At 49.4% G+C, this 21,164-nt stretch overlaps 5 protein-coding genes across 5 annotated transcripts; 3 read left to right on the plus strand and 2 right to left on the minus strand.

Annotated features, from left to right (window-relative positions):
* Window positions 1–320: 320 nt before the first annotated feature.
* PtA15_4A471 (uncharacterized protein) lies at window positions 321–1,277 on the plus strand (the record flags this gene model as incomplete). Its single annotated transcript, XM_053168358.1, has 5 exons — window positions 321–730; window positions 806–863; window positions 949–992; window positions 1,061–1,124; window positions 1,200–1,277. The coding sequence occupies 5 exons, from the start codon at window positions 321–323 to the stop codon at window positions 1,275–1,277; spliced, it is 654 nt and encodes a 217-aa protein (XP_053019575.1).
* Window positions 1,278–1,753: 476 nt separating this feature from the next.
* Window positions 1,754–2,117, plus strand: PtA15_4A472 (uncharacterized protein; the record flags this gene model as incomplete). Its single annotated transcript, XM_053168359.1, has 2 exons — window positions 1,754–1,898; window positions 1,963–2,117. The coding sequence occupies 2 exons, from the start codon at window positions 1,754–1,756 to the stop codon at window positions 2,115–2,117; spliced, it is 300 nt and encodes a 99-aa protein (XP_053019576.1).
* Window positions 2,118–9,481: 7,364 nt separating this feature from the next.
* On the minus strand, window positions 9,482–11,210 carry PtA15_4A473 (uncharacterized protein; the record flags this gene model as incomplete). The annotated part of the gene is made up of 8 exons (XM_053168360.1): window positions 9,482–9,653; window positions 9,728–9,839; window positions 9,935–10,030; window positions 10,142–10,533; window positions 10,628–10,703; window positions 10,777–10,814; window positions 10,900–11,042; window positions 11,154–11,210. 8 exons carry the CDS (start codon window positions 11,208–11,210, stop codon window positions 9,482–9,484), a joined length of 1,086 nt encoding a protein of 361 aa, XP_053019577.1.
* Window positions 11,211–11,727: 517 nt separating this feature from the next.
* On the plus strand, window positions 11,728–14,686 carry PtA15_4A474 (uncharacterized protein; the record flags this gene model as incomplete). Its single annotated transcript, XM_053168361.1, has 8 exons — window positions 11,728–11,733; window positions 11,820–11,870; window positions 11,936–12,189; window positions 12,274–12,929; window positions 13,010–13,149; window positions 13,219–13,362; window positions 13,437–13,916; window positions 13,982–14,686. 8 exons carry the CDS (start codon window positions 11,728–11,730, stop codon window positions 14,684–14,686), a joined length of 2,436 nt encoding a protein of 811 aa, XP_053019578.1.
* A 2,089-nt stretch (window positions 14,687–16,775) lies between these two features.
* PtA15_4A475 (uncharacterized protein) lies at window positions 16,776–21,151 on the minus strand (the record flags this gene model as incomplete). Its single annotated transcript, XM_053168362.1, has 7 exons — window positions 16,776–16,875; window positions 16,973–20,322; window positions 20,395–20,562; window positions 20,664–20,681; window positions 20,776–20,835; window positions 20,926–21,028; window positions 21,096–21,151. The coding sequence occupies 7 exons, from the start codon at window positions 21,149–21,151 to the stop codon at window positions 16,776–16,778; spliced, it is 3,855 nt and encodes a 1,284-aa protein (XP_053019579.1).
* Between the last annotated feature and the right edge of the window lie 13 nt (window positions 21,152–21,164).

Below are 21,164 nucleotides of genomic sequence, written 5' to 3' on the forward strand. Positions count from 1 at the left end.
ATGGGACCCAGATCCATTCAATTGTTGATCGATGTAGATGACCTTCCATTGTTGTGTTGGTTACGTGCACTGCAAACAAGCACCGATCCTCAGTGGATCTCGCTGCAGATGACTGAAGTGCAGGGCATATGGACAACTCCAAGAACGGAGAGACGGCTGGCCGTAAGATAAATAGGCCCTCTTTCACGCCCAGTCTTGCTCCATCATCCATCCACTCATCCCATCTCAACAGATCCACCGACATCACCTTCCACACCCTGCTCAAAACAGTACAGTATCCCTAGCTCTCCCCAACGCGTTCGAATCATCCAAACCGCACAATGGTCTCATTCAGCCACCTGTTCACTCTGCTCTGTGTCCTCGTCGCCGTCGCTCGTGCCGACGATGCAGCTGGCCCCAAGTCGGAGGGCGTAGAGGAGAAATGGTTCTTCGGAAACAGATACGGACTCTCGTCATGCTTCGGCACCGGCTTTGGCCTCTGGGGCGGCTATAGTCCTTTGTACCGCGGCTGGGCCGGGATGTACAACCTCAACTACTTATACGGATACCAAGGTTTCGCCTACTCTCCCCTCCTATTTGTCAAGGCGACTGAGGGGGCCCAAAGCGTTAGCCGACGTGCCATCGCTCTTGAGGATGTCGAACAGCTCAGCCGCCGATCGGACACCGAGTCCGTTGCTTGTGCTACCCACGGCAAAGCTCCTCAGACTTTCTCTGTTAAGAACTGTTTGGCGTATGTTACTTTTTCATTAGAACCTGTGCTTCAATCAATCCTGAGCTCTGAACATCCTCTTGTTTTCGAAATTAGTGCTGCCCATCAATTGGCCGAGAAGAAGGTTTCGACCGCCACTCACGGCAACTGTCAGGTTTGCCCCGATTTCTTTTTGTTTTGATTTCCTTCACTTCTGGACTCCAGACGGATAGTAATCATTTTCCTTTTGAACAATCCAGTTATCTCTTGTCCACGGCACAGAAAAAGTTGCTCCAGGCTCGATGTAAGCTTATTTCCAAGGACCACCATTTGGAAAATTAAACCCAGCCTAATCTCGATCTTTTTCCATAGCACGGTCAAGCAACTTGAAGCGGGTGTTCACAATATGCTACAGGCCTGCAGCAAATCAGCCGATGTAAGCCTCACAATTCATCTGGTTCGATGTTTTTTCCAAACAGATGATTGATTTTCTCAAACTTTCATCTACCAGGAAAAGGAAGCTCCCGCCAAGGGGGCCGCCAAAATCGACGACAAACAAGCCTTTATGATCCTCTCTAGCCCGCAATAAGCTTTCTTTAACACCGAACATTCCAAGCTGTTTTTGTGTTTCTCTTTCTCTCAAGGGCTGTTAATATTGAAGCGTGTAGCCATAGTGACAAAAATATATTTCTATCCATCCAAATCCAATAAAATTTCTCCTCCCCTTTAAGATCTCAAAGTTACATATGTGCCTGTTTCCGAGTAAATGTGAAGTATTGTTCCCACCAAAATGCACCCAGGACTTGCTGTCTACAAAGTGTTGATCAACAAACTCAAGTGTACTTATTATAAGTTATCTGAAGAACTACATGCGACAAAAGAAAAGAAAAAGAGATGAGGTGAGGTGAAAAGCACCTAAAGGCAAGGAAAACAAAGATGGCGGACACACAAAAGTACAGCAGACGAGGGGACACAGGAAACAAGCCAACAAGCTGAAAAAAGAAAGTGAAGTCAATGTTGATGATTGATGAGGAGGATGTGGATGAGAGTGATCAGCCAGAACCTATGCACCTCAAACGGGACGACCTGAGCGCCATCGACCGGGCAGCCGAAGTGCGCGGCTTGACTTACGGCATGATCATCACCTACGTTGATTTCTCCTCCTGGAATCTCAGTGATCCGGCTTGGGTCGACCAGAACACTAAGAAATGTGCGAGAGGTTTTACTTCCAAGACGTATCGTGCCTCAGACCTCACGGAATCTACATATACAAGTCATCATCGGTGCTATCGCGGGGACTTTGGATCGATTGTGCAGCACGATCTTCAGCATCTTTAACCAAACCATCGAATTGTCTATTCCGATCAATTTACTCATCACTCCCGATCCAAGATTAGAGAGCGAAGCCACCTCGCGGGCCTCAGAATGAAGACAACAAACCAAAAAGTTGATGGAGTGGTTGGGCTGGTCAACCTGGGGACGCTGTGACCCACCTTGAAAACCTGATGTAAGCCTATTCCATCCCTCCTGTCCCGTGCGGTAGGCGACCACTACTAACGCCCCATGAAACCTCACATTACTTGGGTAGGAAATGTGTCTCCCTCCGTTGTGGCCTGCCTCATGAATGACCGGGCTTCCTAACCTCGATAATCAGTTCCCAGTTTGCAGCAATAGCACCTGGCAGAGGTTCTGATTTTCTGGTAAACTCACAGAATCAACAAGTCAAAACAATCCACATCAAATATTGAGGCATATAGAGCCTGGCATACTCTCATGTACCCTGCTGCGGACTTAGACCATTTAGGTTGGAACTTAGATGATGATACTCATCAACCCTAAGTGATTATGTAGTGTTTCTGTCTACCCAGCTTGTAGTTTTCATTTTAACTTCATTGTCATCATCATCTCAAACTCATTCAAAAATCATCTTCACTTGGTCTTAGGTGTGCTTCCACCTCGCTTGCGTTGTCACATCTGTGTCATCTCACTCACAGCTTGTTGCTGCTATAGGACTCCTCCTTGTTGTCCATTATCAAACAAGTAAATATCCAAATCAGTATAGAGGTACAAAAACGTGTTCCTTGTTAATACCCATAATCTAGCTCAGCTCTTTCACCATAAAACAATTTGTATCACTAATATGTAGCAGTTTTTGATGAGGATGGTGACCATGTGTTTGTCAATCAAGCAAATTTTTAGGATCATCCATGTAGATTTGTGACATCAATGAGCCTTTGAAGTCAAATCAAGAAGTTGAGATGAGGACACAGATGGGAGCAACTAGATGATCAGAATAAGATGCACTATCAAAGCCTAGAAAATATACACCATGAGGATTGTGGCCCTTGCACCTGAGACAAGCAGCACAGGTGTGTGAGCAAAAAAGGAGTAAAGATTATAAAATATGGGAAACAGTAAGTGCAATAATGGATAGTAAGGTAGATGATAAAAATAAAAAGAGAAGAGAAACCGTGAGCCCTCCATGCACATCCGCCTCTGTTCCCACCCAATCCCGCAATTCAATGCTTTCCTGCACTAGTCCATCATCTCCGCCCAACTTCTGCACTTCATGTTCCCAGGCTCCACTACTCTCCAACGCTTGACCTCCCACCTGCTCTGCCTAGCCCTTGTCAGTTGGTCTCTCACCAGCGCCTCCGCCCCAGCTCCACCCACTGGTGAAACCCGCTTCAGCTGCCCTGGCTCACCCGCTGATGCGCCGCTGCTATCAGTCCCTCACAGTCCCCCTCTAACCATCTGCTCTGGTCTGCTACCCAATACAAACTCCACATTCTGCAATCTGCATATTGTTCAACCCGTGCTTTCCATTGTAAATCTCAAAAGTGTTCCTGAGAACCTTTTGCTGAGTGCAGAAAGGGATGTATGAGGAAACCTCTGCCTTTCCTGGTTCACTAGACACTAAAACAAGCCCACCAATCTCAGATTGGCAGGCTTAATGTAGTGATAGTGGGGTGTTATCAAAAGATAACTGTTGTTATAAAGTGGGTGAGATGAAGTTGCTAAAATGTGTTATGAGTGAGGAGTCTGGACTTCAACCAGGTGATAGTTGGTCAAAGGGGACCCATCTGAGGTTTGTTTTATGTAATGTGAGTGTTGTGTAGAGTTGTTATTTCATGTGTAAGTGTTTTGTAATGTGTGTAAAACCAAAATATAGGGTTACTGATATATTGTGGAGTGAGCAGTTGTGTACTTTGTTATAGGGGAAACTGAGTGCAGGTAGTCTGCTGGGGGGGGAGTTACAACAGGGGAGGAGAGCCTCCTTTTATAGACAACAGTGAGGGATTTTAGCTCCAGAGGAGCTCCACATGAGAGATTTTAGCTGGGTACATGAGGGTTTTTGGCTAGTACATACGCTGAATGGGTGAATGTGATTGGTCAGGACTGTACAGGTGATTATGGGTTATGACATGCAGGCTGAATCAGGAGGTGTGATTGGTCAGGACTGGATGTTGGTGTAGTCATGCTGTAACCAGGTCACCTGCTCACCCCGGGCAAACCGGGGTCATGACAGTGTGAGAATGAAAGCTGGTTAGTCGGTAGAAATGTCCGCTGACCGCCTCCTTCAAGAATATTATTGTCCGGGCTGTGTGATTGTCGGTAACTCGGCTCTGCACTGCTACTTTCCGCTAGCCTTCAGCGCTCCTCTACTGAGCCTAATCTATAGCGTAATAATCCGCAAGTGAATGAAGCTCCGCACTTTGTAAGCACAAAATCTGCAGGTAACTCTCTCAGTAAAGATAAGATCCCAATAATCCTCTAATAACTCTAGTACGTTTGTAGTTGTAAGTACAATGATGAGTATCCTGTAGAAGATGGTAGGAATCCCCCTCTTTCCTGTCCTTCCCTCCACGCACATCGCCGTCCCACCCAATCCCGCACGTCTGACACTTTCCCGCACTAGTCCTCCAGCTCCACCCACTATCCCGCTTGTCACTTTCCCAGACTCTGCTCCTCTCCAACACTTGACCTCCCACCGTCCTCTGTCTAGCCCCCGTCAGTCGGCCTCTCGTCACCGCCTCCACCCCGGTTCCACCCGCTGGTGGAACCCGCTTTGGCTGTCATGACTCACCCGCTGACACGCCGCTGCTACCAGTCCATGTGTGTAGTCCTGCCGCAGTCCAGCCCTGTCTTTTCCGCTCCGATCCGAATGCCTGATCCGAAATCCGTGATCCGCAATCCGTGCATTCCAGTCCGCGCGTAACTTTGCGTAAGCTTTCTTAGCGTGCTTTCCTGACCTCATCCTCAGTGCTTATGTCACCGGAATGCATTCTGCCTGAGCGGCTTTGTGCATTCCCGCCCGCGCTATCCCCGCGTGGACATTCTACCGCGCTTGCCTATATAAATCACCACAACAGGCATACAGGTTGCACAGTCCTGCATGTCACATAAAAGTTCCCGCGCCCTGTGTCATGCATCATTTGCAGGACTGGCTTTCATGTATGTGAACTGTAGCTGACAGGTCTGTGAAAGCCTCTACACAGTCACTGTGCATGTGACACGTTGGAGATGTGAGCTGCATGTCATAATCCGGACAGCTTGTCATGTATATGTGACAGGACCTGCATGACCTGACATGCATACAGGACCATGCAACCTGTACAGCTCTTGTGACCCCGATTTGCCCGGGGTGGCTGTTGTTATGCAACAAAAATCCACTAGCGCATGCAGCTAGTGCATGCAGCTATCACATGCAGCTAGCACCTGCATGTGTGCCTGCATGTGTACACTGTACGTATGTAAGTGATGATGCAGCTATGTGTAAATATGTATGTAGCTTCTGAGTGAGTGCCCTTATGAGTGTTCTGCAAGGCAAGACTAGGGGTGAATTTGTCCCTAGAAACTAAATCTTGAGGAATTTTAAGTGATTGATAAGAGGAAAAGGGAGATTAAGAGTAAAACTAATAGAAATAAGAAAGAAAAACAGAAAATTTTGATTTTGGTATATGGGATACCATAAAGCATACCGCACCGTGTGCATGTGAATTTCCATAAGCTTTTGCTGTTGTGCTTTTCTGACATCATCATCAGTGCTTATGTCACCAAATCCACTCTGAGCTCAGCTGCTTGTGCATTCCCACCCGCATTATTTCTGAGTGGACATTCTACCACACTTGTCAGTATAAATCACCACACTGTCTGTAACAACCCAGTGCTTGGGCGGCCCCTCCCTTCCCCCTCCATACAAGCAGAGGGCAGTGGTTGAGGGCCATGGACAGTGGCTAGTAGGGTAAAGAAGGTGCTCCGGTTCTAAATATGAACTTGGTTTGTCTTTAACCCAACTCTAAGACAATCCACTGGAGGAATTTGGCTCCGTAGGTAGATTTGTCCTTGGGCCTCATCTGACATCTGTCAGGTGCACCATGCAGAAAAGATATAAAAAAATATGTGATTGCCCCCAGTGATCAACAAAACCGGAAATTTTGGAAAATCATCCAACAATTCTGCAAAACACAATATGCGTGTTAAAACTATATAAAGATAGATGAGGGTGGTGTGTCACTGGTGTGTGGTAAGTGTTGTAGCCTCGCCGCAGTCGCGGTATCTTCCCGGACACACATCCGGGCTGGAGAGCTTGTGAATCCATACCAACTGGTCATTCGAGCACCCTGAGTCACTACAGTAAGGAATGAGAGGGGAGTAATCAATTTATAATTATGTAGCAAGGGATTAGGGATGATGAGTGATTCATTCTTGGCCCTTGCCAATGTAGCACTGCAGATGCACTGAAATTTTCACAAACTTCTCCTGAAAGGGGAAAAAATTGAATCAAACAGTATCAGGTGAATCATGACGAAAAGCCAAGAGCCAACTGCCACTATTACAAGAAATTTCTCGGCAAGCCCAACCTTGAGTCTTTTGCGCTGTTTAGCAATCTCAATATCCGAAGCCGGTTCTTCTTCTATGACAACCGGTCGTCGACAACTTGGGCAACAAGCCTTTCCTGCGACACAAGGTTTGTGAAATTCATGGCCACACCTACTACATTGTGTGATTTCTTGACCTCCAACACATCCTCCCCCGCAGACAAGACAGCTCTTCGTTCCACCACGATATACGGCTGCTTCCTGTTCGCCGGCTATATGTATATGAATTTCGCCATTGAGTGCAGGATGAGATGAACTGAGGCTCAAAGCTCCTTGGCTTCCTTCTGAATTCTATAAAGAATAACCCACAGTTCAGTCGCAAGGAGTCTTCCAGTGGGGTAATCTAGGCCTCCAACTTACCCCATGATTGGACGGCCTAGCTAAACCCACGACCTCCCGACCGGAATCATGAAGAGTATTCATCGCGAAGCATCTCCCAACAAGGACCTATTGACTATGAAATTTCGTACATTTTTTAGAATCTGAAAATCAGAGGAAGGGTGATGAACGGGCTCATATACCAGGAAAAGAATTAACCGGGCCGCCATGGGGGATATGGAAACACGGCTACGACCGTGCCAAATGGTTTGGGATGAATGATCAGATTAAAAGCTAGGCCAATTATCAAAGAGCGCCGGGCGCGGTTGTGAAAACCGGGGGTTCGATTGCTAGATCGAACAGCGAGTGCTTGTAGTTTTACGTAGTGGTTCGCTTGATAGACAAGGGATCTTGGAACGGGGGCATGCTTTCGAGACCATTCCCTTTCTGACCGTTTATATTGGTGCCTCAGGGGAAAACCACATGGAGAAGAGACCAATTTCTTGTAACATATTCCAGGTTTGATGAAAAGTTTCATTGAAAAGGGCTTGGATGCATGGAGTGCTGTGTAATTGAACTACAATGAAGCCTGCAGCCTTGGAGGAAAATTTGGAACTGGCCAATGTTGATATAGTAAGAATAGATAAGAAGTGGACAGAAATGATACATATTTCTGATAAGGAAAAAAAAAAAAACTGATTTGAGCACAACTGGGATTTTGATGCTGTGGTTGTATACATTTTCCCCTGGTATTCAAAATCCCATCTACAGTCATTTGCATAATGAAATAACCTGTGAGCTGACATCTAGAGATTATGTCAACAACCTGACTCAACTAATTTCCTCCCTCCCCGGCTGTGTTGGCAGATCACTTGCCCCAATACAATAAGCTCTAGCCTCCTTTGTTCAGTCCCTGGGTATCCCTCAACATGTGGGTCATCAAGGAGGCCGTGTACCCTCCCAATGATCAGTCTGTTCCAGTCATCAATCTCACTTCCAGAAAAAAATCCAGCTTGCATGAATGTCTTCTTTAAAGTAAAACTGGGTTGAAATCAATCTCTTTGGACTGGTTTGATTCCAAACCAGATCAAGTTACACCATTCACCCCATTCAATTACATATACACTTCATGTAAATAATTGGATGGGTTGAGAATTCTGCCAAGTTCAAATTGGCTGAAAGTATCCCAGCTCAAATGCCATCTATACAAATTGGATAGCTTTGCTTCCACTGGGAGAGTATCAGAAAACCATTCCCTGCTCTTTCCCATGGACCAAACACACATTGTAGCAGGTTAATGGTGATTCTGCTGTGATGCATTTTGAAAAAAAGGGATAGCCCAAAGGCAGCAATGAGCACTTGAAGACAGCAATATAAAATTGCCAAATTGGCTCAAAAGAGGTAGCAGGATAAGTTAAGATGGGTTAGGAAGTAATATGTTCCATTACTGGCCATATTTTCCCTTGTTTCAGAGGGAAGAATCCCTCAGTTTAAGCAAGAGGTCAACCTTGTGTGCGGATTTAGGAAAGATGAAAGCTGACTAAATTGGCTGGAAAGGGGGTGGAATGCACTGACTTATGTGGGCCAAAGACAGCTGAAAAATTGGAATGTGTCATGGGTTGACTCTTGAATATTGTGAAGCCCAAGTCTCAAATGCTCCAGAGTGGTTGGTACAATGCTTGTTGAGTGGTGCTGTGCAGATATGTTGGAGCTTGGATACATTTTGGGTGTAGGGGGAACAGGTGGACTAGCAGATAACATCACAAACTTTTGGGAAAAAAGGGGCTGAAGCAGGTTGTATTGTGATAATAGAGTATCTATATCCAGAAACTTGAATGAATTTTGTCTTGTTACTCAAACCTTACCACATATGGCAAAAAGGAGTTGTTTTTGGCTGAGAGGGAATTGGGACAGCTCTTTTGTTAGATTATCTTGCAAGTTGCATGTTGACTGATGAAATTCTGAATTTGAGTAAGTTTTCTGTACTCCACAAAATGCACCCATGGAGTATATAACCAGGAATATGTTCTGGGTCATACTCATGAGGAAATGCAATAACAGTCCAAATAATTAGATTTCCAACTCATGCCCTGTTTGGACGCACTGCTGTATGTCATGAACAAGCAAATTTATGACATGCAACCCCCAAGGGTTTGAGAAATTTGGTGGCAACAGGCGTATTTTGGGTTGTGTATTATAAATTTGCACCATTAAGGTGCATCCAAACAGGGCCTCAGAGAGTCAGTTGTTGACATTTTTTATTTATTTTTCAAGACCTTGAAATAAATAAAACATCAAATAACAGATTCCGTGGAATATAGATGTATGTTGATAAAATAGAAGTATGTGCATGTGATCTTCACCAGGTCCAACTTTTTTTAGGGGATTTTCTTTCAGGAAATGTTTTGATGGTTACATAGAGTTACATATTAAGGGCCCTTGATTGATTTTTTGTTTTTGTTTTTTAGCAGAAGGAAAGGGGGGACTTCGGGAGTGGAAACCACTGAATGATCTAGTTTTAATGATGTCTATAAATTCAAATAACAATCTCCCGTTTGGAGGTCGAGGTTCATAGAGTCTGTAATAGCTTGAATTAATTTCTGTTTAACCTCAGCCAAGATTTCCACTCTTTGATAATCTCTTTGTCTACAAAGAGCACTGCTGAGACCAATGGAAAAGAGATCAGATAAAGCGAGGGAATGTGGCCAGTAAGGCCTCGATTGAACTGCGTAAAGTTGATTGTAAACTCGAGTGCCGCGCCGACCCTTTTTAGGATGATATCAATCTCAGCATGGGTTTTTTCTCTTAAAAAAAAGCTGTGAAAATACATGTGACATACCCGCTTAAAGCTGATAATGCGCTTAGACGGATCAGCAATGGATAGTGTATCCGTCGGTGAAACCCAGTGGCTGTCCGGTGGCGCAAGAGAAAGTACATGATCAAACAGGCAACTTGTGTGTTAGCAGGACACGGAAGTGAGTGGAAAGGCATTGCTATCAGTCACCGCTTTGTCAGATTTGATATTAATCTAGGTTTTTGGACCTACTTCCAAGAGCGCTTGTGGGTATCAGATGGCAGAGAAGAATGAAAGCCTTCTTTCGCCGGAGAAGGGGGTCGGGAGGGTTGCAAACGAAATGATCGGCTAATCAAAGAGAGCCAAAGAATTGAGCAAAAAGTATCAGCTTGAGGGAAAATTCCATGATGGATGCCTGGCAGATCGGCTGCTGGATGAATGGATGGTGGGGGTTTCTACCATGTACATAGCGCCATCCCATCGACGATTGGAGATTAAAAACCATGAAAAAACTAGGGAGAGCAGTGATCAAAGGCAAAAAGATGATCGACTTTTTCCAATGTAGCTGCCAAAGTTTTTTTAATGACCTGGAAACGGATTGGTTGGAGTGTAAACTTCCGTGCTCCTCGTTGATGCTTTCGAGGGAGGTCAAGGTGATATTCTGGCTATCACTCGAATGGCTTGTGCCCTGGCTTATCTCGCTACAATTCGAGTCGACTGAGCCCTTTCTCCGGAAGCCTGAGCCGGCTATGGGCTTCTTCAAGTTCTCGTTCTCGGGGTAATCAATTCTGGAAAACTTAAGGAACTCTAGGAGCATCCTCATCACTTCGATTACGAATGCCAGACCGAAGCTAAAATATCATCATGCAAATATCAAGTGGTTTGTCGGTTAAGAGTCCAATGGTTGTGGATTTCAAGAAGTAACTTTTTTTTTACCACACGTACCCGGGAATGGCTGTCCAAAAGTAAGCCAACAGAACCGCATTGAATTGACAAACAGTGTGTGGAGGGCCGACTCTTACTGTATTCGGGGCGAATGGAAATACTTGATCGTTAAAAACGTAGAACATTTAGTGCAAGAGGAGTCTGCTTACCATTTGCGTGGATGAGTGGCCGGCTGATTGCGTACTCCCTGATTGAATTTCGGCAATGGTCATCAAGGAGGTTTAAGAATCGCTCGGATAGAGGAGTGATATGCAAGAAATGGGGCGACTTACCAGACGTTTCCAAAGAAGGGTAGAAGGGCAATCCAGGCTGTAAACCAGGAAGTGATCATGAACCCAATGATCACCGGATGCTTTTTGTGGCCTGAGCGATGTATTGCGAAGAGGAAAGCGCCGATGAAAATGATTGAGAAGATCTAAGGAACCGCACATAGACATTCCGCGGCAAGACTATTATCAACTCCACCCATAACGGAAGCTCATGTTTTTGTGACGGGGTTGGTAGTGGGGGGTCTGCTATGACTTACAGCTGTAGCCCAGAAAACCTTTTGAAGGAACAGGATCAGCCGACTGCCGCCGGGCATCTTATTTCGGAATGGCGTTCACTAAGCTTTCAGTTTGGCTTTTTTTGGCAGCTGGTCTGTCTCGTCTATGGATTCGGAAAGATGACGATGGAAAACCGATTGCACTTCTGCTGGTGGAGAATGCGTCCAGTTTAAAGTTTACCAGACTCCAGGCTCGGTTTATAAGCGCCAGGTGGGCATGTGCACCCCAGTGGATAGCTGCAAAAACGGCAACCTAATTTGGTCGCCGAGGGCGTATTTGGCAGCGATAACTAAAAAACCAAAGCCTTAATCACAACGTCATGTTCGTTACTCAGTGAGGAGTAATGAAACGTCCGAGGCGCATTAATTTGAAGACCGCTGTTGTAGTGCTATTGTTGACTGCAACCAGTTGTGGTACAAACACAGGTGGGCATAGAGTGGGAAGAGCAATAAATGCTGAGTTGGAGCAGGGGGGATGGTTATTGCCCTTTGATCTGGTGGGCCTTCTTCGGTGGGAACTCTGGAAGTGGAATCCGCCGAAAACCATCACGGTGCGATGCCGGTGAGTCTCTCTTCTTCTCGAAATGCCCAAGATACAATCCACCACACCATCGCCTGACCCACTGACAGCACTGTCGATGTTCATAGCACCCTCCAGCCGCAGAGGACCAGCCCAGGGAACCGAACGACTTCTCCCAAGTGAGCTCCCCCAAAGTCATGGAGCTTCGCAGGATACTGCTGAGCCAGCTTGACTCGGAATACAGCTCCAGGTCGATTACGTCATCGTCTTCTCCCTGTCGCCACTCCCCCATCAGCCCAAACTCAGGAAACAGGCCATCGACGACCGGGCGAGGCACAGGAGCCAGCTCCTGGAGGAGTACCAGCTGCTGGTCCAGAGGCTCAAGTCGGCCGGACTCTCAGCAACCAGCCGGCCGGGATCCAAGGCTTCAAACGAACTGCTCATCCTCGTCACCGCCCACAACGAGACCAGGATCAAGGAAGAGATCCAAGCAGAGAGGTATGTACACAAATACATATATCCTATGGTCTGTAGACCGATCCCCAGAGCCATCTCCTGACACCAGTCTGCCCCGGTTCCTAGGATCGCCGATTGGTTGCACGGGATCACCTGTGTCAAGCCTGAATCAGATCTGGCCTCCAGCTTCATCTCCCAGCCACACACGCCCGCCGACCGACTGCGCCATCTGTACAACATCATCACCCGGGATGTCAAGCCAACCAAGAGCGAATCGCCCATCACAGCCCATCCCCACCGCCCGCTCGTCGGGGTCGGCGCCGGGATCATCCCGCGACAGGCCCCCTTCGAGCACGTCCTCTCCATCTTCCCCCCGCACGACGTCGGCTTCAACAAGACCTGGCTGTCCCAATGGAGCGACCGCTCCCATCTGACCATCCAAATCCCCGAGATCGAGCTCGACAGGATCAAGGAGATCTACGGCGAATCGATCGGATACTACTTCGCCTTCCTCAACTTCTACTTCCAGGCACTCGTCTTCCCCACCCTCTTAGGCCTCCTCTTCTGGGCTACCGGCATGGCCTACTCGTCCATCTACTCCGTCAGCCTCGCCCTCTGGTCCATCATCTTCGTCGAGATGTGGAAGGTTAAGGAGAAGCTCCTCGCCATCAAATGGAACGCTTTCAACTGCCACAAAGTCGAAAAGAAGCGCGTCGAATTCATCCCCGAACGGATCATCACACACCTCGTCACCCACGAGCCGGTCGGCTACTTCCCCTGGTGTAAGCACATCCTTGGCCCCTCCCACAGAAAAAAAAAAAAAAAAAAAAAACAGTAAAAACTAATTTCACATTTTGTGTAGGGAAAAGGGAGTCCAGAAGATTGGTCACCATCCCGGTGTTGATTTTATTTGCACTGGGGATCAGTGCGCTCATCACAGTGATCACGGCGGTCGAGCTCGTGGTGGCGGAAGTCTACACGGGCCCTTTCAAAAAAGCATTAGTGAGCAGCTCACATCGTCGTTCTATATATTCATATGTTCCTTCTGACTGAGAGTTTTTCGGACTACAGGCGTTATTGCCAACAGTGTTGTTTGCGGCATCGGTGCCCCAATTGGTGGGACTGTGGCAATCGACGGCCGTCAAGCTATCGAACTGGGAGAACCATTCCTACAACTCCTCCTACGATCGCTCGCTGACGCACAAAGTCTTCACGGTACGTTTCTCCGCCCCAGCGTCTCGAGAGTACAGGGGGAGATTGACAGGATTTGTGGGGGATGTGGTGGACAGGTGCATGGGTTAGTGGCCTATGCGGGGCTGGTGTTGACGGCATTTATCTATGTGCCGTTCGGCACGATCCTAGTCCCGCATCTAGCCGGGCTAGCGCACCGATTCATGAAGCAAGAGACGATCCGACTGGAGGGCTCGGCGGAGAAGTATCTGAACACGCGCGCGCTGGACTTCTCGACCTACTCGATCAACACCGCCCGGCTCTATGAGCAGCTGTTCGCATACCAGGTCACCAACCAGCTCCTCGACACCTTCTCCGAGGTCGGCCTGCCCTACCTCCTCAAACTCCTCTCCTTCAGATGGAACAAACTCCGCACCGACCGCCAGGTCAAACGTAGTCTCTCCAATAACTCCGCCCCACCCGCCTCCAATTCGCCGACCGACGCACCTGATGAACACGAGTTGTTGGAACGGCTGAGAGAAGAGGCTAAGCTTCCTGAATATCGGCTCTTTGTCGAATACGCAGAGATGGCAATTCAGGTGAGCGCACACCCAACCTCCAACCGGGCCAAAACGTTCTCGGTGTGCTGATTGTTTGCAAGCAGTTTGGGTATGTAGTGTTATGGACAGTAGTCTGGCCGATCTCGCCTCTGTTTTCGTTTGTGAACAATTTCTTCGAGTTGCGGACGGATGCGATCAAGCTAACGAAGCACAGTCGGCGGCCGATCCCGACGCGATGTGACTCGATCGGTCCGTGGCTAGAAGTGCTGAGCACGTTGACGTGGCTAGGGGTGATAGTGAATGCGCTATTGGTGCATCTGTTCCAACCGAGCGCGAGGCCTGTAGGAGGGAAAGTAGTCTTACACGACGAGGGAACGGCTCGGGGTCCGAAGACGATCGTAGCAGACCTGTTTACGGCGGCGATAGTGGAGACGAAGCAGGGGCAGGCGGGAGACTGTGGAGGCGATGCGACGACGGTGTACGACCGGCTGGCCGCTGTGCTGTTGCAGACCCTGGTGCCCATGCTGGTCGCCGAACACGGCTTCTTCCTCATGCGCTTCTTCATCCGCGAGGCCGTCCTCAGACTCCAGTGGAAAGACAGCCCCGCGGCGCTCAAACAGATGCGCGCAGACTGGGACCTCAAGCAGTCCTTCGTCGACAGACTCGACCCCAACCCTCCTCACCCCCCTGCTGACGAGTACTTCCTCAGATCCGCCAATCCTATCGACAAGGATCACCCCGATCTGCCCTTCTGGACCAGAGACGATCCCGCGATCAGCGAGATTAACTCCCTCCTCAAAACCGAGTAACTCTTCTTTCCTGCCTCTCATTCCCCCTCCCCTTGAAAAAACACTCGCTGCCTGTTGTCCTCAGAATTGTTGTTGTATGTACACTTCAGCCGACTAAACAGCTCTGCTTGTTAGAAGATCATGGTCGATACAATTTGATGGTATTGCCCTATTTATCAATCTAACAAACAACCAAAGTCTTATGATATTGGAGGACTTGCCTTTGGTCTGGAAACCCAGTTTTTCTCGGATTTCGCAGGGAAATCTAGGCAAATCTGGGATTGGGGACAATTGAGCCCCGATTGGAGGACTTCCTGTCAATCGGGGAGCTCAGAATTTTTCAGATTTTGCAGGGAAATCTGGGCTCAATCAATAGGCTGAGGAAAGGTTTGAGGCATAAAAAGAAAAGAGAAAAGAAAACACAACACCATAACTGAACAGAGAAAAGGAAACATAACACCATAACTCAACACCTCCTTTGGAGGCTTGTGCTTTGCACAAGGCAGAAGAGGGACTAAGTCCGGCGGAGAACATGTATTGGTTTCTCTGAGTTTGATCATGTTTCTCTGGAAGCATCCAACTGTGAGAACCTGTGAGAACATTCAAATTGGTTCACTGGAGGACTTCCCTTCACTTTTGAACAGATCTGGAATTTCAGATTTCGCAGGGAAATCTGGAATCTGGAACTCTGGATCACTTTGGGGATCTTTGGGGACCCAGAGTTCCCTGCAAAATTTGATATCTGGTGGCTCAGATCTGACTTTCCAGATCGACGGGAAGTCCTCCACTTGTGTAATTTCCCAGTCAAGTAAGCCTAGGTTTGGGGGCAGGTTAGCTGACCAAGGCTGTTTTGAGTGGGCAGACACATTTGTTGGGTCAGCTTCAGGCTAATTGACGTGGGCAGTCAAGGGTCACACAGGGTCATACCATGGAGGACTTCCCGCCAATCTGGAAACCCAGAGTTTCCCAGATTTCGCAGGGAAATCTAGGCAGATCTGGGATTTGGGATGATCGAGCCCAGATTTCACAGGGAAATGGAGGACTTGCCATCAAATTTGAATAAATCTGGAGTTTCAGATTGGAGGACTTCCCGTCAATCTGGGAACCCAGATTTTTCCAGATTTTGCGGGGAAATCTGGGCTCGATCTTCCCAAATCCTAGATCTGCCTAGATTTCCCTGCAAAATCTGGGAAAATCTGGGTTTTCAGATCGGCGGGAAGTCCTCCATTTCCCTGCAAAATCTGAAATCTGGAACTCTGGATCTTCGGGGACCTAGATTCCCCTACGAAATCTGAAATCTGGCGGCTCAGATCCGACTTTCCAGCTGGACAGGAAGTCCTCCAATGCCCTCAAGATCCACAAAAGCATCGGAAGGGTCTCCATCCTGCTGGCCCTCTTCTGCTCCCCCACCGCTCGACCTCCAGACACCTCTGCGCCGAGATCTGCGTACATGGGACATCAAGCCGGAAACTGGTTTTTTTTTTCTTTTCTTTGAACAAAAAAGGAAGCGGCTTGATGCAAGCTTTTGGGGGAACACGCCATAGTAATAAATGTACACTAAACAATCCCGATTGGGGGTGTTCATAGCTGGTAATTCTTGTGTGGATGGAAGGCCGGGTGAATGTGTTCGTTTGGAAGGAGATAAAAAGCATGGATGTTTTGGTCCTCGGGGAGAGAACGATCGAAGTGATGGGGCCTATTTTGGGTTGGTTGGGTGTGATCAAGATGTGGATGAGGAGGCCAGAGAGAAAGAGAGCTTGAGTGTTGTACATTATAGAGTCCGCGCCTAAAAAGAAGAAAAGAAAAATGTCGTATGTGGGGCAGAGCAAACGGGCGATCTTCCAAGATGAGAGGCCGGGTGCACGGCCCAGATCGTCTCTTGCTTGCAAGCGTCAATCGGTGTGGTGCGTGTTGAAAGATCCAAGCATGGGGTTTTGTTCGTGTCGTCGAGGAAATCAGATAGATATAGGATTCGAATCAAGTGTATCAAAATAAAATCTATAGATAGGTGAGTGAAAAAAGTCAATCATCGGAGCGCCAACAACAGATGAGTTGCAGATCATTCGAGCGTTACCTTTTGGTTTTCGGAGGATGTTGAGTAGACGACGAGTTAAATGGTCTCCAGAAAAACAGCCTCGCCGGTGGCGATGTAGCCGCCGTCGGGCGCATCACAGACGCGCAAAGAAACGACGCCGTTCGCCCCGCGTTGGCTAAAGAGTAGCGGCGACCAAGGAGGGGAAACACACGCAGTTCAGACCGGGCAGGAGGAGAGACGGAAAAGGGAGGAAAAAACAGAAAGGGATTTACTTAGCCTCGGTGATCAGATTCTTGACGGCTTGGTGGGTATCTTGACGGTCATTGATCTCGTCGTAGCGGGCGGCGAAAGCCGAGGCTCTGGAGCTAGCCTCGACGGGGCCGAGTCTGCGGAGGATCCTGGCGCCAGGCTGCTCGGCCTTCTCGGTGATGATGAAGTCGTCCTCGTCCAGGTATCCGCACTCGGAGTCGAAGCGGCCCGGCTGGCCGTCGTCGAGCGGGTATCCGTTCCCGGGGAGGTATGGGTCATGGTAGGCCGGGTTGTAGGCCGACGAGGCCGTGTTGGGCGAGTTGAGGCGCGAGCGGATCAGCGACGCTTCTGAGGGCTGATGGTCGTAGCGTTGCAGAGTGCTTGGCCCGCCGTACTGTCGGCTGCTCGTCGTCTCGGCCCGGCTGAGAGGCCGCGGGGGGTCGATCGGGCTGTGGTAATCGCGTGGATCGCCAAATAGGGGCGAGTCTTCAACGCCAAGACGCGAGCTACGGCGGGCATGGCCCCGGCTATCGCCGACGTCCATATTGCTCATCCCGCCCATCGAGCCGCTCTCGTGTCTGCTGTGGCGAGTACCGAGCTCATCGGCAGGCGCTAGTCGCTCATTCCCTCTGGTCCCTGCCCAAGGCGAAGTCGCGTTGCCCATCGGTGACCGATCACCTTGCCCAGTCAGAATCAGTTCCAACTGTTCCGTGCTCAATTGGGACAATTCATCGTGGGTTAGATTCCCCAGTCCGTTTTGAGCCCCATAGAGATCTGGTTGCGCATGGCCACGCGGTGACCGACCGAGACCCGCCAAGTTCCCGTTCAGTTCACTCTCAGACTGGAAACTTGAGCCCGATAGATGCGGCTGGGTGATACTGCTGGCCCTTGATCGTCGGCCACCCGTGTTAGCAAGCTCGGATCCAAGGTGGTCGCGGCGGAGGTTGGGTGACAACCCTTCGTTTGACAATCCGACACGACTGTTTGACCGAGAATGCATGCCAGCCATACCGCTGCTTGCGTCGAAGTCGTGGCTAAGTTGACTCCGCGCACTGCGCAAGAAATCTTCGCCAGGCATGTCGGTCCGGCTGTTTGCGCGGGACCGGCCACCGTTCAAGTTCATCCCGCCGAGCTCTGCAGCCAAATGGCCGCGATCGGTGTGGAGATAGTCGCCATCCATCGGCTCTAATCGACTGTTGGCCCGCGACCTTCTTCCGCCATTGATTTCGCTGTTCAACGCCGCACTTTCGAGGTTGGCTGATAGGATCCGGTCCGTAGATTCTCGCTCGAATTGAAGACCCAGATCTTCAGCAGTCAGGTTTCGGGATGATGGGCGGCTCGGGAGTCCTAGTCGCGGCTGCATGGGACTATAATCAGCACGAATACTTCCAGCTCTAGACGCCGGGCGGGAGATGGAATCGAAGTCGTGGACTCGACTGCTAGCTCTCGAGGATGGCCGGACATGCACATCTAGATGATGGGCATCGTGGTAGTAGTTGGGCTCTAGGTTGTCCATCATGCTCGGTGTTCTTTGATGGCCTACAGAGGGAGCTGGGGTCATTTGACGAGGCATAGATTGATTTGGCATCGTATGATGGGCCATGGATTGATTGGGCATGGCGTGATGATGGCCCATGGATGGAGTGCCCATCTGACTCATCGATGGAGTGGCCATCAGATGAGTGAATCCGGAGCTCAAGCGATTGTGTTCTTCCCTCGCCCTCAATTCGTCTCGCAAGCGTTGGGACTCGAGCGCCTTCTTTTCCGCCTTCTCCTTTTCTCGTTCAAGGGCTCCAAATTCTTCCCTAAGAGCTGCTCTAGATTCGGCTCGGGCGATCGAGGCGATATCTTCCCGGTTCAAAGATAATTGAGAGTTGTGCCTGCTGCGAGATGGTTCACGAGCTCGACTCATAGATTCCTCGCGGGCCCTGCTGCTCTCGCGGACCCTGCTGCTCTCGCGGGCCCTACTGCGAGATTCTTCACGGTCCCGGGCGGTCATGGCAGCGCTTGAGGGACGGCGATGATCAAAGCTTTGACTGCGCGAGCGGGCGGGTGTTCGGGTGAGGTTATCGCCGAGGACCTCCTCGGCGCGCATGCGTGGGGTCGCTCTGCCCCCAACACTAAGCCTGTTAGCATCCAGGGCATCGCGATGAGGCTGTGGAGTGGCTTGTCGAGATAGACCGTCTCGGTGTCGGATGGAGGGCGTCCTGGCTGCTGCGTTGAGTAAATCCTGACGCATGTGAATCTCTTCGTTTCGCCTCATCTGCTCTTCGTGAAGACGGCCATGAGCCTGATGTCCCATCATGGGTGGAACTTGATGATTAAGGTGTGGAGTAAGGTGGCCGACACTCGACATTTGCATGTGTGGATTGATGCTCGGGGTACGAGAGCCTACACTGGCGAAACCAGAGGGTGTGCGTGGTCTGTATTCTGCCGACATGGCGCTGTCCGATATGGCATCGTGACGCAGGTGGTGAGCCATCATGTCGAAGTCGTCATAGAGGTCATTGAGGAGACCTTCGGTCTCGATCTCTTCGATAGAGGGTCGACCGATGCCCATGGGAGGCGATTCACCCTTCTCCATCGCCCGTTTGATTGACAACTCGGCTTCGAGGATCTCTTTGCGATGCAGCTGATGCTCGAGCAGTTCGAGCTCTCGTCGCAAGGCTTCACGGTCATTCTCTTGCCTTCTGCGGAGGTGGTCAAGGATTTCTCTCTCCTGCAAGCCCTTTTCCTTCAATTTCAGTCGATGGTCTCGGTCTCGTATCTCGCGAAGTTGGGCTTCAGTAAAAGCCCTTTCTCGTTCCGCTTGCAAAGTGACTTGGGTCTCGATCTCTCGTTGTTGCAAGCCACGCTCTCGTAGCTCAGCGACCAATTCACGCTTTCGGAGGTCTCGCAATGCTTGTACTTTCAAGTTATGTTGCCTAGCTTTGAGGTCAAGGGTCTCTAACCTTCTTCTTCGAAGTCGTTCCGCTTGGGCCCGCAGAGCCATTTCGGCAGTGATATTTCCACTGTGTCGTCGAGCGTGTGAGCTGGGATAGGGGGCATGACCGAGCCCGCGGGGTGGATGGTTTGAAACTCCCAGTGAAGCACGGCCGATTCCTGGGGGAGGGTGGGCGAGGCTTTCGGACATTCGACGCATTCGAGCAGCAGGTTCGGGAGGACCAAGTCTATGGCCCATTGAGGCGTTTGGCATGTGCCCGGAAGGGATTCTGGAAGGTGGCTGGTGGACTCTGTGCATGGATTGCGCTGAAGGGGGGCGGTGCTGTGCGGGTAGAGGATGCAGGGCTGGTGGTGGGGGTGGGACATGGACTCTACTCGGGCCCATACTGACTGGGGTCACCGGCCGGTGATTTTCTCGGACGGCGTGATCCTAGTGATTGATGAGGAAGGGAAGTTGTCAGTATCGCATCTAAACATGTGTAAGTAGTCCTTGAGAGCTCACCCTGGCTGCTCTAGCCAAAGCTTCGGTCCTCAACCTTTCATTTTTTATTCTAGCCAAATCGGCTTCACTAAGAGATTCACGACCTTCGCGCTTGGCCAGCTCAAGCTTCGCTATCTCGAGGTGCTTGGCTTCGTTGACTTGACGTTCGCGCAAAGCCAATTCATGCTCCTAAGAATCAGTTCATCAAACGAATGAGGAATCAGCCAGAGGCCATTGATGATCACCGGCACTAGAATACCCTTCAGAGACTTGAGTTGAGTCTGACGTACTTTAGCTTTCAGCTCAGCCTAAAAAAGAATGGTTTTCCGGGGGGTAGCACGATGAGAATTGATAGCCAAGACTCAGCAGACAAGGATAGCATGAAAAAAATATAAAACGAACCGATAAGGCCAACTCATTTAGGGCCTGAGTTTTTTCCTCCAGCTTACGAACTTGATCGAGCTGCGGTTGGGAGATTGGATAAGAGTTTGAAGGGACGATTTGCGATTGAGTATTGTTACCACGTCAAGGTTCCAGGAAGGGTCGACTCACTGTTTTTATCCTCTGCTGGACTTCGATTTTTTTCATCTGTTCTTCCTCGGCCATCCTCTTCCGTTGGCTTTCGAGGAACTGTTGGTCGGCCGTTTTGGGTCTCCTATGATGGTGTACATTTTGTGGGGTCAGGCAAGCCAGTAAGCGAGCAGACAATCTGGAGAACTAACCATGTTTTGGCTCCAACAGCAAAGATCGATGAGGCTTTGCCGCTGACGAAGGGCATGGTGATCGGTTTT

Source organism: Puccinia triticina, chromosome 4A (genome assembly GCF_026914185.1).
Source record: "Puccinia triticina chromosome 4A, complete sequence".
Classification (NCBI taxonomy): Eukaryota; Fungi; Basidiomycota; class Pucciniomycetes; order Pucciniales; family Pucciniaceae; genus Puccinia; species Puccinia triticina.